The sequence below is a fragment of the Semicossyphus pulcher genome, unplaced genomic scaffold (genome assembly GCF_022749685.1).
Source record: "Semicossyphus pulcher isolate SPU_LCO1_2020_fin unplaced genomic scaffold, fSemPul1.0.p SCAF_12, whole genome shotgun sequence".
NCBI classification, from domain to species: domain Eukaryota; kingdom Metazoa; phylum Chordata; class Actinopteri; order Labriformes; family Labridae; genus Semicossyphus; species Semicossyphus pulcher.
In genome coordinates, this window is record NW_027211626.1 from 3,669,595 (window position 1) to 3,685,028 (window position 15,434).

The window sequence follows — 15,434 nt, forward strand, 5'->3', positions numbered from 1 at the left end:
ATGAGAGGTGAAACGTCTTCAAGAACTTCAACCGAGTCCAGTTGCCTTTTGAATTGCCACAATCTGGGATCCCATCGGCTATAGTCTGACAACGATACAGCCTCTGGGCATACCTGTGAACATGCCGGGGCTTGTAGCCGGCGGTTAGGGATAAACGACTTCCTTTTCCACATGCTCCTTGTATGCAGAAAAAGAACTTGTTTTTCTTGTGATTGACTTTAATTAATGGGTCTTACCGTTGCTGACATTTAAACATCATGATGCAGATTAGTAAAAAGTCAAAATGAAGCTTTGTCAGGTCTGTACTCAAGAGGAGAAGAAAACTACTTTTAAAATGCTCGCTTGTTGAACGGAGGTCGGATCGATCATTTCTGATGCATTCGAGGAAGTCAGGGAATCTGAACGCTGATCGGCTTTCGTGACACGGCGTCAGGGAATTTATCTCGAGTTGAATTTTAGATCTAGAGCAGATTGTTAGCTGTTAGCATGCAGATGTCTGTTTATAGAGATTAATAAGAAGCTAAATCGTCTTCAGATGACGCTGATGGGAGCACATTAAGTTCGCCTGCTTTTGCTCTCCTCATGGACTCTTCTTCCTGCATACGCCGCAGCCTGCTGATACGTGATTGGTCAATATTACTCAGACTAGAAGCGTACTACAGACAGAAACCAGAACACTTGCCGTCATGGAAAAGTCCACGTCACTGCCAACAGATTCTACATTTCTCTGCAGAACAACTGTTTCACCCACTGAACTGTCAGCCGCCGAGTTGGATTGTGGGTAATTTTGACAATGAAGAGGAATGCATAGAATATAAAATACATTTTTCATTGTGAGTCAGACGGTGTTAAACAAGCCCAGTGCTAAACTAGTGGAGTACTTTTTTAATGATGTAAAAGCATGTTTCCAGAGAGACCAATACCTGCATGTTCCTCTGATGCATGTTGTCAGTCGACTGGCTTCACTTCACTTCGGTTTTATTTTATTCATTTGATTTCTCAAAACTAGTTTTTATAATTATTTTTTTTACGTGATGTACAAGAAGAGTTACAACTGAGCATAAAACATCCAAGAAGAAATAAAAGAGGAGCAAACGAAGAGAATTTATAATCATCATTTATAGTTCATGGTCATTTTCCTCATACTCATTCCAAGTACAGGTCTCTGGAAAGCAGAATTGACTGACAGAATGACAGAACAAACACAGAACAGTTGAAACGGAGACTTAATTGAGCTATTCTCCTCTGGTTTTGCATCAGTCCAAGCACACATCGGACAATCTCGGAATACCACTTGGAAACACACACAGCAAGTTAATTTATCTTTATCATCCATCATCATCATCATCATCACTCATATTCTTGGGCTTCATTCTCACTCATGTAAGTCAGGATTGAGGAGGAAGGCAGTGATTCTACCAGTATCCTTAAAGAGATCCGCACACGTCGTCATGCCATCCTACCAACGCCTTGTTCAGTTTTTGGGAAACGGTTAGGCTACTACTGGTCTGGGATCGTCTATCTCAGGTTGGCATTTGTATAAAAACTATATAGGAACACATGTAAAAACAGGGGAGAATCAAATTATCTTCAAACTGAAAAAAATGCAGATGTCTTCATAAAATCTTCTATGTCTAGCAACACTTAGTAACACTTATGTCTTCTTTTTGTCTTTTTCTTGGTTTTATTCCAAAATGGTCGAGGAGCAGTTATAGTTTGCATCATCTATACAACAGGCTATAAAACACCACTTTGTCACAGTCCAGAAAGCACATATAGATGTGGTTGTACTGTATATAAACATATGTACTGTAATAAGATAATTTTGCGTGCATGGCTCCCACATCTTCACTTTTGAGACATCCTCGCGAGTCCGAGGAAACTCTCTCCTTTGAGTTCACGCGGTGTGAAAACGAAGGCCTCCAGATTTCTTACTGGCACAATGGACGTCTTCTTCTTTTATAACAGTGTCCTTTAGAGAAACTGCCATCCCTCCTTTGCACTGCATCCGCACAGCCAGCCAGGTATTAGTCTCTGCCGGCCATCACTGCCTCTTCAGGGAGTGCTTTGGCTGATTCCTTCCAGCAGGGACTTTCTTCTCCTTGAATTCACTGTAACCTGATTTTTTTTTTTCTCTTTTTATCCACAGTAAATGTTTGGCGTATTTATGTATGTATTTATTAATGCTTTGTGTCATTTTCTGTAGAAAAAGTCCCAACAACACAAACACAGGCAATGTAAATGAAAACATTAAGTTTGTGATGCTGAAGCTCCCTTTGCAAAGTGCATCTGTGCTCCTCTGTTCACCAGAAGCAAGGGAGTTAGCTTCCATGATCCTGGCCAAGGAAACAAGTCACAGATGGGTTCATATTGTTTGGTTGACTTGTTAGATATGTTTCAGTTCATCTTCATCTGGTTGTCAGAGCCATTTTTCAGCCATCAGTCTCTTTCTGGACAGTAAATCTTCCCCACTGTCTCAAGTTTTTGAGTCTAAAGAAAGTAATTTTTTAATTTTTCATATTGACTTTTCAGAGCATTGTCTTATAGGAAAAAAAGACTAAATAATGTTCATCTTTGTTATTATACTGTACACATGTTGATGTCCTGATTTGTCTTTTCAGTAAATGTTTAAGTTGGTCTGGCAGAGACCAAATCTTTGACAATCACACGTAGTACTCCTTGTCCTTGTTCTTCTTGTTCTTGCCCGAGGTTTTTGCGGTGTTCACTGGTTTCTCTTTGACCACCGTGCCGTTGGATTGCGCCGAGTTGCTGATGTAGTTGCGGCTCTCGTCCACGTGGTACGAGCCTTCGTCTCTGTTCCGGTATTTGTACATAGCGTAAAGCAGGATGAGAATGCACAGCGCCGCTGCTGCTACGATGCCAACCACCATCCCTGTTGTGCTGCTGGACTCCCGGAAGACCTCCGACGTGCCTGGGACTCCTCTCGGTCCGGCACCAGTGGGATTGGCTGCAAGGGAGACAGAGATATGATTACTACAAAAGCTCATAATCTGTCATCATTACTACAGCAAGATTCATGGGAGCGAATGTATCTGTTTCTTCTCTGCATTTGTGGATCAATATCACAGTTTATGTTGAATGATAGTACAGACATCATGCCTCGAGGTTTCTGAAGCTAAAAGTAGATGTTGGCTCTTTCCTGCTTTATAGAAGAGCATGCAGGTGAAGAGACACACGTAGCACCAATAAAGTCGACTATAAATGATGCAAAACAAATAAAAAACGATGCTAAGTATGGGCGGTTTCCAGTCACTTTCCATCTGGCTTTAATAGATTAATACAAAAGTAGAATTGAATGTTAAAGCCTTTAACAATCCCTTTGCTATGCTTGATAAAACTGTCAAACATTACCTCGGAGTTAAACGGGACACAAATACCCCCACGTGGATTTTCTTACAACTCTCTTAAAGGCTATATTTTAAATCCTTCGGCAGTCACAGAATCCGAAATTACTCAGGAAATTATATTGAAACGCGATCCTGCAGCACCCTGAAGAAATAAAGTATCTATTAGAGGTTTCAATAAAGGCAGGAGCTGGGTATTTTTGTAGACTTTGCCTTAAGAACGTGTCATTCTACCTGTCTAATCTACCGCCTATCAGCAGGCTAATTCCTGCAGAACATTAATCCACTGAATTGTTCGCATACGGGAGAGTGAAGAAGGTGAGATGCTGCAGGATGGAGAGATTAGCTACATTCAGAAGTGAAGCTGACAAGACGACTAATGTGTAAATGATTCATTAAGAACACACTTAACAGCTCACAGCTCATTACATGTCTTAAAGCACTGTCATGAATGAACAGACCACGTTTCCAACATTCTCTATATATCTGAGCGGCATGACTGTATCACATAGTCTGTGAAAATAAGTCTTTCAGAGAGGAACAATTCTTCAATTGACTCAGCAGATTTTTGCCAAAGGCTGTCCCCACTTCTGTTCTGAAAAGCTGCCATTCAACAGAACATATTCTGAAAACACGTCAGCCCCCTGATATTATTCAGTCCTCCTGGCACATCTCTGTGTGTTTTTGTAGCAGTCATCATTTCTGTTTAAGCCCTCTTTGTTGCATTTGTGAAATCCAAACACTCCACACTAACATTTGGAAATGAAAGCACTGTGGTTCCACTGGATTTGGGTAAAAAATATTTGAGGGATTTGCAGCTGGGTTCAGATCATAGTTGCGAGGACGTGAAGATGTTTCGCTTCGATTTGCATTAACACTGGACAGAGTAACAATAACAGCAGACACATAAATAACTGTGTTGACAAAGGTATGAATAATTTCCTCTGTGTTGACTGAAAAGTTATTGTGTCAAGGATGTTTGGCAAGCTTTGCAGCACTCCACTTTGCTGCTGCTCCTTGTCCTTGGCCACAGAACATTGAATCACTGAAAGAGTATCTGTTTAAACTGTAGCCATGGTTATCATGCACTCTGAGGTAATATACGGACCACTTTGTTACTCCCCCTGAATGACCTTTAGCATGGGCTAGTAGTAAACTTATTTTTCATGTTTATTAATATATTAAGCCTATACTATTATGTGTCTCTTTTAATACAAGATCAGTGCGAAACCTGACGTGAAATGCTGGCATACGGGGGCAGCTAAACGAGAGTGCTAGCATCGCAAAAGCGTCTCTTAAAACAAAAAGAAATGTCATACTTTGTGTTTGTTTAGCACCTGGATGATAAGGGTACAAGGTTCTTCTGGCTTATGATTACTTAATGTGTTTAATATTGAGTAGCATTTTAATGTCTTTACATTGTTGTAGCTTACTATGTTTCAAAGTTAGCGCATTAGCTAGCAAGACTGCTATTCTAGCTTGATGCATCCAGTTCTTGAATTCTGAAGGAGTAGCTAACGCACCTTGGTTAAGTTTGCTCTGCTAGCTGTACATTAAAGATTATTGCATGGTGAATTTAAGTGGCTTTCCACTTGTGATGCTTTGCAGCTAAAAGTGTGTTAGCTAGCAAGACTACTACATGACTTTAATACATGCAATTCTCAAATTTCTATCAAGTTTGCTGTGTTAGAATCAAGACATGCTCCACCATAGAAGTACTACATGGTGGATTTAAGTGGGTTAAAGCTGCATTTTATGCATTTGTAACGCTTTATGTTGCCTGTAGCACTCAATTAGAGATTAATTGTTTCTATAGGACCTTGGAATTTGTGGTCAAATATTATTGTATGATTATATGATTATAGTGCTACATTCTGTCATATTTAAAGTTGAATCCTTTTTATCTTAGTTTTCCTTCTGAAGCTCTCATGGTGTGTTCATGGAGCTCCAGTAGCCTACAGTATTCTTTCAGTAACATGAAAGTCGCACATCAAGAGAAGTGTGAGAACATCTTTCAGCTGGGGACGATATATGCTTCACAGCGTATAAAAATAATGAATCATTTATTTGATATAATCGTATATTGAAACTCAGATAATATCTGGGTATGTGAGCTCATGAACAGAACATAATGCAATATGCAATAATAGTTACAACGATGGTGCTACATCTCAAATATTCATGAGCAAGTCGTCAGTAATTAGATTTTACATTAACTATGACAGCGATCAACAATTTTTATTTAAAAAATGGATGTTTCTTATTAATTGAAATATATTCATGTCCCATTTTGATGTCCCACTTTTCTCACTACTTTTTCCCGGGAACATTTGGTTTGGGAAATAATTGCGTTCTTCAGCTTTGATATCGAACCAGCTTTAAAAAGAAATTTCACTCTAAAACAAAAAGCCGACATTGTCTCTTCATTATCTCTATCCTTTGATCTTGTCCAGTCAGAGACATATTTCCAAGTGAGTAACTCTCTTCCTAAACTAGAACTCAGTATCCATCACAGAGAGAAGCTCTCTATTCTCTCTTACATCAAAAGGAAAAAGACATGGAAAACAAAATTAAGCTGCTATTGAAGTTCAGCACAATCACCTTGTCTTATCTTATCAAATCCTTATTTTATGACAGACTAACTTGTGTGAGCGTGTGCAAAGAGGGCAGTGCTTGTTCTCTTGTATAAAAAGGCTGTTTCTCCCTGATCCGTGAAGGACAGACAGAATTAATAAGATGATACAGCACATCCCAGCCTACTACTTATGTGGCAATTTCTCTATGTGGAACAAGCACAAAATAAACCCCAGACAGTTGTTGGGATTTCTCGGTGAAGGTGTGCCTGTCCTTCAGATTACGCTCAATATAACCAGCTGCTGTAATTCCCACTTAAAAGACCATGCCAATGGATTTGCATATATTTTCCTATTTACAACAAATCACATAAACTTTAAATAACCATTATGCAAAACATACTTATTTGTCATGGGGTTCATTTTGTCCTGGCATCCATGGGCTGCCAATGATTTCTTTGCAATGTGATCAATCTGCAGACTTTCTTTCTTAACGGGTCAAATGTACCCGCAGCTGTCTTTTGATTGTAACTTTTTTTTCCAGGAGCCCCCCCGGTCTTTGACTTTTCCTAAAAGTGTGTTCAGTAGTGCCACCTATGTTTAAAAATGGTCATTTATACCTATAACTGCCCAGCGGGTCAAATTTACCCAGATATAGAACGCCGTCTTTTTCGCGCTGTTCATTCCGTGTGTCTAGATTGATACATTGTATGTTGCTATGGCAACACCTTTTTCTTCTACTACTGTGTGTCTTGAGTGAAGGTGAGTCTGATGGTGGGGACGTCTCTGCTGTTCTTTGGTTTGTTTTCTGCGAAGCACCTTGTTCACAAAGTGCTTTGCCAATAAAGTTTATCGTTTTATATATATTTCATTATCATGTTATCATTTTGTAAGCTGCATAAAGACACCACATCTAACATTTCATTATACAACTTAGGGTTGTAAAATGATAAATAAATGTACCTTGAAGATCAATACATTCTAATAGTGGGTAAATTTTACCCGTTGGCGGTTTTACTACTCTAATACTGTGACCCCCGGCGGTTCTAGTGTTGCATCAAGTGTCAATGTTTCATTACGGCTGCTTGGAAAGGGCAGAAAGTCTGCTGCTCCTTTGTCTCTGCAATGCTAACTTGTTAAGATATATGCAGACTTTTTAGGTAAGATGAGTCTAGTTTTAAGAGTTTGACATTTTATTTTGTTTCCATGGAAATAAATGGAAACGAATGCCTTCCTGGATGGCAGGAAGTATTTTCATTGGGGGAATTAAAAATACAATCTGCAATGCATTTAACAAATGGTCACCAGAAATGATCTGCAGTTACAGCAACCGACAGGAACTGTCGGTTTTGGTGTCCCCTGTGGACAAAGCCATATTCCTTATGTCTTTGCTGACCCTGTCCTCTACATATACATGTTATATTCTCTAAAGACAAATCTTGTACTTCCTTTTCACTGTCTAACGTAAAACTGACTCTGAAACTTTGCAGGGGAAAATGTAAATTAAGGCTTTTTTTAGTCTACATGCTGTCAACCACTTCAACGGAAACGGACCCAATGAAAGTGCCGACAGGCACTATTTAGATTTAGCCAATGTTCTAGTTGATGGTCTGGTTTGCTCTCGTAGGTCATATAGAAGCTTCAGCATTAACTTCCACCTGTTTCCAGTTAAAACTCCTCACAGTCTGTCAAAGGACCTCAAACTTACCAATCAACATTTTGAAAACATTGCACATCCTCCCTCTTTGGGCTGCACTTCACATCTATTGCACAACAAATATTGTCACTACTTAATCCAGTGTTTTCACAATAATGATCTCTGGATGTTCAATCACACAAACAGCATTTTGGGCATCATTTCCTCCTTTGAATAGGGAACTGATTGCACAACAGCATACCTACTTCATATTCTGAATGCTGTCCAAGTTATAATACAGCTCTCCTTATGTCTCTGATAGCTCTCTTTGCTGTTTCCCTCTTATATGCTCCTCTCAGTGTTGATGGCTTTAGAGATAAAGTGTTTTTTTGATTGCATTCATTCCTCTTCTTGATTGACAGCCTAATGTTCAGACAAGCCTTGCTTTCAGTGGTGTAATATTAGCGAATGACCCACAGATTGCACCGGTGCCTATTTTAGGCAGATCTTGTTCGTGCCAGACTGTAAGGTGTGAAAAAGTGTGAACTGCAAAGGGCAAAAGTTCTGTAAGCTGTCTGCCAGGAGATGAGATGCTGCGGCCGTTCATTGACATGTTTCCCACCATGGTTACACTGATCAGTGGCCCAAGTATGCTTCCAATGCCAGCAGACATTCAAGGACAAGCAGAGAGCACCACTGGGGGATTGAGTGTGACTGAGCGTTGCAACAGATTAGCTCTGCTTGTGACAAGCCCACTTATCCTTGCAGACAGGTGTGAAGAATGCTCTCGCCTTGTGGGCAAAAGCCACTGGTTGACACGGCTCTTCTCCTGCAAGCCATTGTGCTGGCAGTAATGGTGAGTTACTTTCATATTTGCTATCTGTCCTTTGTCTGGGGTCAAAAAGGTGAAAGTGTAGATAACATAGCGAGTTGATGGAGGGGAGAGCTTTTGGTGCGGCTGTATAAGAGACCTCGGCTGGCTCCTACAGAGTTGGAAGAGTTCAGGAGGCAGCCGGCCTCGGTCTGCTTTATCAGGAGTGAGTCATGTGATAACAGGACCATGGTGTGTTGTTCCTCCTTCTGTGATCTAACACCTCCAGCTCTGGGCTTTGTTATTTCCTCTTGCTGGGATCTGTTGATTGGCTCTCCACAGGCTGCGTTCACACAAAGACTTTTTTTATAAGTAACCCCTAATCATCTGACCACAGTCCATCTTAATCCCGTCCGATTTTTACTTTTGCACTGCAAGATTTTTATCAGAGCATGATATTCTCCTCTGGAAAGTCTAGTTTCATGTCTAATCAAAGAAAGCTGAGTAGTGACCACTGCTTAAAGGATTAACACTGCATCTCGCACAGTGCTGACACCGCCATGTTTTGTCCAAAAAGATTAGCATTCATTACAGCTCATTAGCTCGCATTTGGTCTCAGTAGTGTCTGTCAAACAGCCACCTGATGGCACGAGTGGATCTTTCTTAGTCCCTCGGATTAGCTGATACACCTGATGATGTGGCTCATTTGTTCCCCATGAGTCAGGCTGTGCACGCAGCCCTGCTGTCCCTCAAGTTGGGTTCAGGCAAAGTAATGTGGCAGACACGAGGCCTTCGAGAACGCCTCATAAGGCATCAGCGAAAAGTGCATCTGCCTGTCTGTTCATTAGCACTCCATCACCTCAGAATGAAGGCACATAAACTGAGAAAGAAATAGCGCCTGAAACAAGTGTTTAAAATGATGGCTGCTCTTATGCGCTCTACTCGAGCGTACCCAAGGGTAAAATTAGACATGGGGAAAATGACCTTAAAGTGGCGCCTAGCTTCATGGCAGCATAGCGGGGGTGCACTTGTGAAGTGATAGAGGTAAACTCAGGGGGGTTAACTTTTGAAGGATTGCAGTTGTGTAAAAGCTGCCAGAATAACTTTCCCCTCTGTGTCTCATCCCAGAGTGAGACTTAAATGACAGTATCACATCCAGACCATCATAAAGTCCTTGCTGCTTTATTCACAAGGACAACAGTTAATGTTTAAGCCATTTAGTCACAAATCATTTGCTTCCTCAAAGCTGTGGCTGAGATCCTGCAGAACGTGGAACAGCGTAAACAGAGCAGTATAGATGATCTTATGTATGACCCCGATCCATAAATGCTACTGACGGAAATTAAATGACATGAGCAGAAACTGCATTTCCCATACAGAAGAGTACAATGACATGAGCACTGAGATTGGTTTTGCTTCAGTGTCCTGCTTCCTGCAGAGTTTATTTGATAGCATCTTTCTTCCTCATTCTACCTGGATTCCTCAGTGTGGATACAGGAGCCCGCCTCGCAGAGATATAAGCGCCGGGGCAATAGAACCTGTCATTTAAAAGCCTGTGAAATGCCTGATGTGATTCCCCTTCTTCTTGCCTGACTTCTTTCTTGCCACGTGCTCTCAAGGAGAGGAAGGGGATCAGAGATTCCACACTGTCAGGCGGGATTTGAATAAATGGTCCTCTTCAAAGACTATTTTTCCTCATTTGTCTCCAGCGAGAGGGTTCATTTGTTTGGTAATTTGGAACAGGGCTGAGCAGGTTTGACGGGGGCCGCGGATGAGGGAAAACATGAAGAGACGAGCTGAGGGGTTACTTCAGGTGCGTGCGAGGCTTGTTTGGAGGTAATGAAGCAACCAGGACTACTTAGGATGGATTGAATGGACAGACTGGGCTTGACCTTTCGTTAACTGGTTGAGCTAATAGGTCGAAAGAGTGAACATGAAGCTGCTTTTTCATAACAGGATGCACTATGGCCCGGCTGAGTTCATGTATCACGCAAAATATTTAAAACATAAAAGTTAGGGACGCAAGATATTGGATTTTTAGCCGATAGCTGATATTTTCCAACCCTTTAGGCTCAGATAATCGATACCGATAAATGAGACACGTTTTTTTCCACCTTATTGCAGAGAGCATCAAGTCTCCCCTGTAGTGGTTGACATCATGCCGACTCTTCTAGTAGTGGCCAAAAACTGCCACACCGCAGACATCTTGCACCCTTCTTTACGATTGAAGAAGAGGCGCTGTACAAAAGGTCACGTGTCTGATCACTGGTGTTTCTGAGCGCACCTGAATGCAGCATCCCCCTATAACACGACAGTGAGGGAGACATGCCCGGACTTGTTTAATGCACCTGCTATGGAGACATCAGTGATTGCCGACGGACGCTTTTTATGTGTGCGTCCTTGTAAGTTAGTTTTGCACTAATGTTTATGTTACACTGGCCGCGAGTATATTTTCAGCGAGTTTGATGTTGTAAAGTCCTTTAAATGACTAAGAGTTGTGAAACTGTATTCATTGGCTCGAGTTTCTGTGACTTTTCAGTCTTTATTTGTTTATTGTTGATAACTTTGTGCAGGCAGTGCCCGCACACTCGATTCATCGAGCATTTAGGCATTGAAATAAAAATTAAAGCGCTGTTTTATCTGCAGAAAATATCGTGCTATATCTGTGGATGCCGATATGTTATTTTCAAGCCATAACACAAATACCGTTAATATCGTGCATCCCTACATAAAGTTATTTTAAGTAAGAATGAAATGAGATTCTGTGAGGCTTCTCTAACCTGCAGCAGTTGATAAACAAGCAGTGCATTGTGCATCTCTGAGAGCTTAAGGAGGTGTGTTTGTGGGATGTCTTGAGCGACCCAGGCTTAGTTGGCATGCTCGGTGACACATTGCTGTTATTCAGCCAGATTAGTGTTATACCATCTTCTTACTTCACATATCCAGCCATAATCACGAGCTGTCAGAGCCGTCACATAGTTGGGGATCAGTGTGCAGACAGGTCACTGTATCAACTGCAGCGGAGCCAAAACACTTATTAAATCCCTCTTCCCTCTTTAATTATCTGAGTGTCCTCGAGAAGTGATGCGAGCCATCCTGTACTTGTGACATGCTGGCAGTCTGCCTGATGACAGCATGCGTGTGTGAGTCTGAAGTGGCTCTGCTCATGCTGATGGTGGCTGATGAACAGAGAGCTGAGTGAGCAGGAAATGAGGTCGGAGTGAGAAATATTAAAAGGTGTTTGAATGAGCCCAGTCAAAGGTACGGAGCAGTTTAAGCCTCAGCCCGGAGGAGTTCCACTAAAAGAGATGAAAGGAGGCGGCCTGAACGCCACGAGTCTGGAGTTCATCTCTTGATTAGATTCCTGAGGACTCAGGTTACATGTTCTCAGGGTCTATATTTATGATGTATACAGCCGGCCTTAAGCTACACAGGAGCTCTCCATTGTGCTGAAAAAGCTGAATAGCCTTCTGCTGCAAGTAGATAATCAGATCTAAACTACACACTCACACTTTGTGTTGCAACACTTCGACACAAACTGTTCTGTGAGATGTTTCTCGGGAGTGTGAAAGAACTATTTTTTTTTGTTACTTTTCCAATATCTCTGCTTATGAAATCCCAAAAGCTTCATCAAATGAGAATCTCGAAGATAAAGTAATCACCAAAGTCTTTATGCTCATTGCGCTGAGAATGAAATCTAACCCATTAAGAGTTTTTCACAGCCACTACACAGCCATTCTGTGAAAGCTGTTGCTTCCCCTTTCCTGTATAACATTTCACATCCTAAAAGCAACATAATGAGAAACATGTTATTATAAATATTATATTTTCTGACCCAGAAAGAGACAGTAAGTGCTCTGATTAGAGGCTTTCATATCGTTGAGAGAAGATGAAAAATGCTGCTTTTTAGTGCATCTTTATAAATCCTTTTTCTGATTGGTCAACAGTGAGTTGTTGGATAATATTTTCAAGCCTCCTCTAACTTTTACCATTAGCATAACTGACCTTTGGCTGGGCTTCTTCTTTTCTTTTCTTGGGGAAGCAAAGTCTTTCATGCCCTACTTAGACTTCTAAACAGACACATTGTGTTAGCATCAATGTCATCACACCCAGAAGATGTGTGGTAGAAAAATAAAAATAATTGAAAATATAAATATGGTGGGATCAGTAAAGAGAAAGACTGACAGTGAGTGTGAAATCCTGTTTTCTCTCAGAACAGACGCCATTTAAAATAGACTGTAGAAGGAAGACTTGGACGGCTTAATCCTCCCTGAAAGGCTGCAGGAAAACAAAAATGGCTAAATTCCATAAGATTGTCTGCATTACTGCATGACAGCAATATGTTTATGAGAAAAGCATGTATGACGCTTGAAGGTCATCAGCGTTTGATAGGCGTGAGCTCTGATCACATTCAGTGGGCATTCTCATTTGCTAAACCATGTCTGCTCGCTCCAGTCTGTTGGCATGCGAGGTGCACGCCACAATGTTCCACAAAGAGAGGCATGAGCACACACAACGAGTTCCAGCTGGGTATGATTGAATAACCTATTAAATGTGGGCAGTGACCTCTTAAGCCAGCACAGTGCTCTTAATGTTCCATTAATCTCACAGCTACTTCTAAAACAATAATTTACTCTAATTTTTCCCCTCCTGGCCGGGTGCATTCCAGTCATTGCCATCGGGTTAAAGAGAGGATTCATTTGCCGTTTGATTTATTGGTTTACTCTACGTATTGTTTCCCCACCCATAAATTAAATCTATTAAAACAAATGTCAAACACATTAGTAGCTGCTAATGTCACCGCAGGATGCTCGAGGACAGGAAAAGATGAGAGAGCACAGAGAGAAGAGGGAACTAGATATGATTAACCTTAACCCGCCTCTGGGCGATCACAGAGAACGGCTACTGGAGCTCACAGTTAAACCACTGAGAGGAGTCCTGTAATGTAGAAGGATGTGGATACTGAGGCCGCTTGTGCACATTTGCATTTGACAAGGAGCCCATTTCTTTCCTAAAAATCAAGTATGACGTGACTGCATGTTATACTGTACAATGAATGCATTCGATGTCATGTACATCTCTGCTCGATGCCCTCTGTGCTCAGGCTGGGCTCACAGATCACTTCTGTTTCCAGAAGAGAAACACTGTGCATGCTGACATTTAAGAGCAAGAAAGACTTCCTTATGCTTTCTTTTAAATCTCTTTAAGCAGGTTTTGTTCTCCAGTAGCAATTAAGTGTTTATCATGTTGACAGGATTCCTTTTAAAGACAGAAAAGACTTCTATAACCACCATGATATCCTGGTGACCACGCCGCCCCTTTCCTATTGGCTATTGTCATATACCAGTATGAAATATTATCTCCCAACAGAAATTAATATTTTTACCTAGTTGTATTCAATAAAAAGATTGATGCAACTCTAATAGGTACATTCGATTTGAAACTTAAACCAGCAGCTGCTCCGGTTGGATAAACACGAAGACTGGAAACAGGAAGTTAGCCAGCAAAGAAAGAGAATTGTAAACACACAAAATAATGCGTTAAAGTGCTAATCTCAAAGATCTCAGTTTCGTTCTCTTTGGCGACACCTATGCTGACTAACAGTGAGCACACTTCCCAGATATCCAGACAGTGTTGCATGTGTGACGTCCACGGTTGGCTCCGGTTGTAACTCTTGATTTTCCTGGCTGACGGTCGCTTTCCTTTTCAGACTGTTTGCTTCATCTGAGCGTCGAGTTTGTTTCTTTTTCTTTGGATTTTCACTTCTTGTTGAAGTTGTATCTGTAGTCATCAACCTTTTTTTTGTTTGTTCAGCCATAGTAGATTACTGTTTACTCGCAACACTTGCATAGAGCAGAAAAGCAGCCGCTTAGCTCCGCCTACCCTCTCTGGCAGACCAACCACTGCTGGGTGATGGAAAACGCATCACTAACTGGGCGCCGCTTGTGATTTTTTCTGTGAAAGTCATCACAGACACCCAGTCTGTAATACTGCAAATGCAAAGGCTTTTATCAGTGGGCCATAGGCTCAATCACCATTGTGTTACCTCATTCAGCGATAGATAGAGACTTAACAGACATTTATTTAAATGAAAATCTTCGACATTATCACTTTAAGTTGTAGTTCAGCTGTGGGGCTGATCTGTGGATTTTGTAGGCAGTTTTACACAAAGGTGAGCTGACTTGCTGCTCATGTTAGCTTTAATGTAAAACCATTTCTTTAACAGAAAGCAGCAATAAAGGTAGGCTTAAAATTTTAGAGGAATTCTTGATCATCTCTGAAAACTATACAGTAAGTAATACACACGAATCAGAGGCTCAGAGCTCTTAAAACAAGACCGTGAAAAGAAACGACATTCAAATTCAGATTTGGTGATAGAATCTGCTAATTCGAGCAAATATGGAGGACAAGCTGCAGAAGCGCTCAGGGGAGAAACTCCAAATGATGAGGAACAAAGGCAGTTTGCAGGATGTAACCTTGGATATGGGTCACCGTGCAGCAGCTGCCCTCCATCAACAGCCTGCATGACGCCAATGAAATGAAGCAGGTAGGTAAGAGACAGCCTCTCCATCTGACCCCATGCAGCTCGGCAACAACCGGTTCCATTAACTTTCACCATAAAATCTGAGGTTGGTACTTGAAAATCAGCACCGGGCGCAGTTCACCGGGCTATTTTCACACAACGGAGCCCATATTTTCTCCCGGTGATTGTCCAACACTTCATCCTGCCCATTTAATGAGCAGTTTTTCTTTTTCTCCTGGACTCTTTTTCGCCAAATGTCAGGATTTAAAAAGTGTTTCTAACAGAACTGTCCTTAAAGGAACCTGAGATCGTTATGCAGAGTGTCTGCATGTCTTACTTTTCTGTCTACAAAGTGGAGGTGAAATCACATGAGCCTGAGCACCCAGAACATTTTAGTTATCGGAACCACACAGTGATGGCTGAGAACTTCCAAGGCAGCCATATTAAACTTTTCACATTTTGCTGTGTAATTACTTTGTTGAAATAAATTAATGATACATTTAGCACCCTGACTTTCTTTAAATGT

General features: G+C 41.2%; 1 protein-coding gene across 19 annotated transcripts in view; it reads right to left on the minus strand.

Moving 5' to 3' along the window:
• Nucleotides 1–944: 944 nt before the first annotated feature.
• LOC138588539 (neurexin-1a) overlaps nucleotides 945–15,434 on the minus strand; it is a 301,786-nt gene continuing 287,296 nt past the window's right edge. For 14 of the 19 annotated variants that reach the window (XM_069658720.1, XM_069658714.1, XM_069658708.1 and 11 more), the window contains one exon: nucleotides 945–2,968. In XM_069658720.1, coding sequence (XP_069514821.1) covers nucleotides 2,664–2,968 — 305 coding nt within the window. In that variant the 3' untranslated portion in view covers nucleotides 945–2,663. The remainder of the gene's footprint in view (nucleotides 2,969–15,434) is intronic. The other 5 variants (XM_069658724.1, XM_069658723.1, XM_069658726.1 and 2 more) reach the window with 3 other exon arrangements.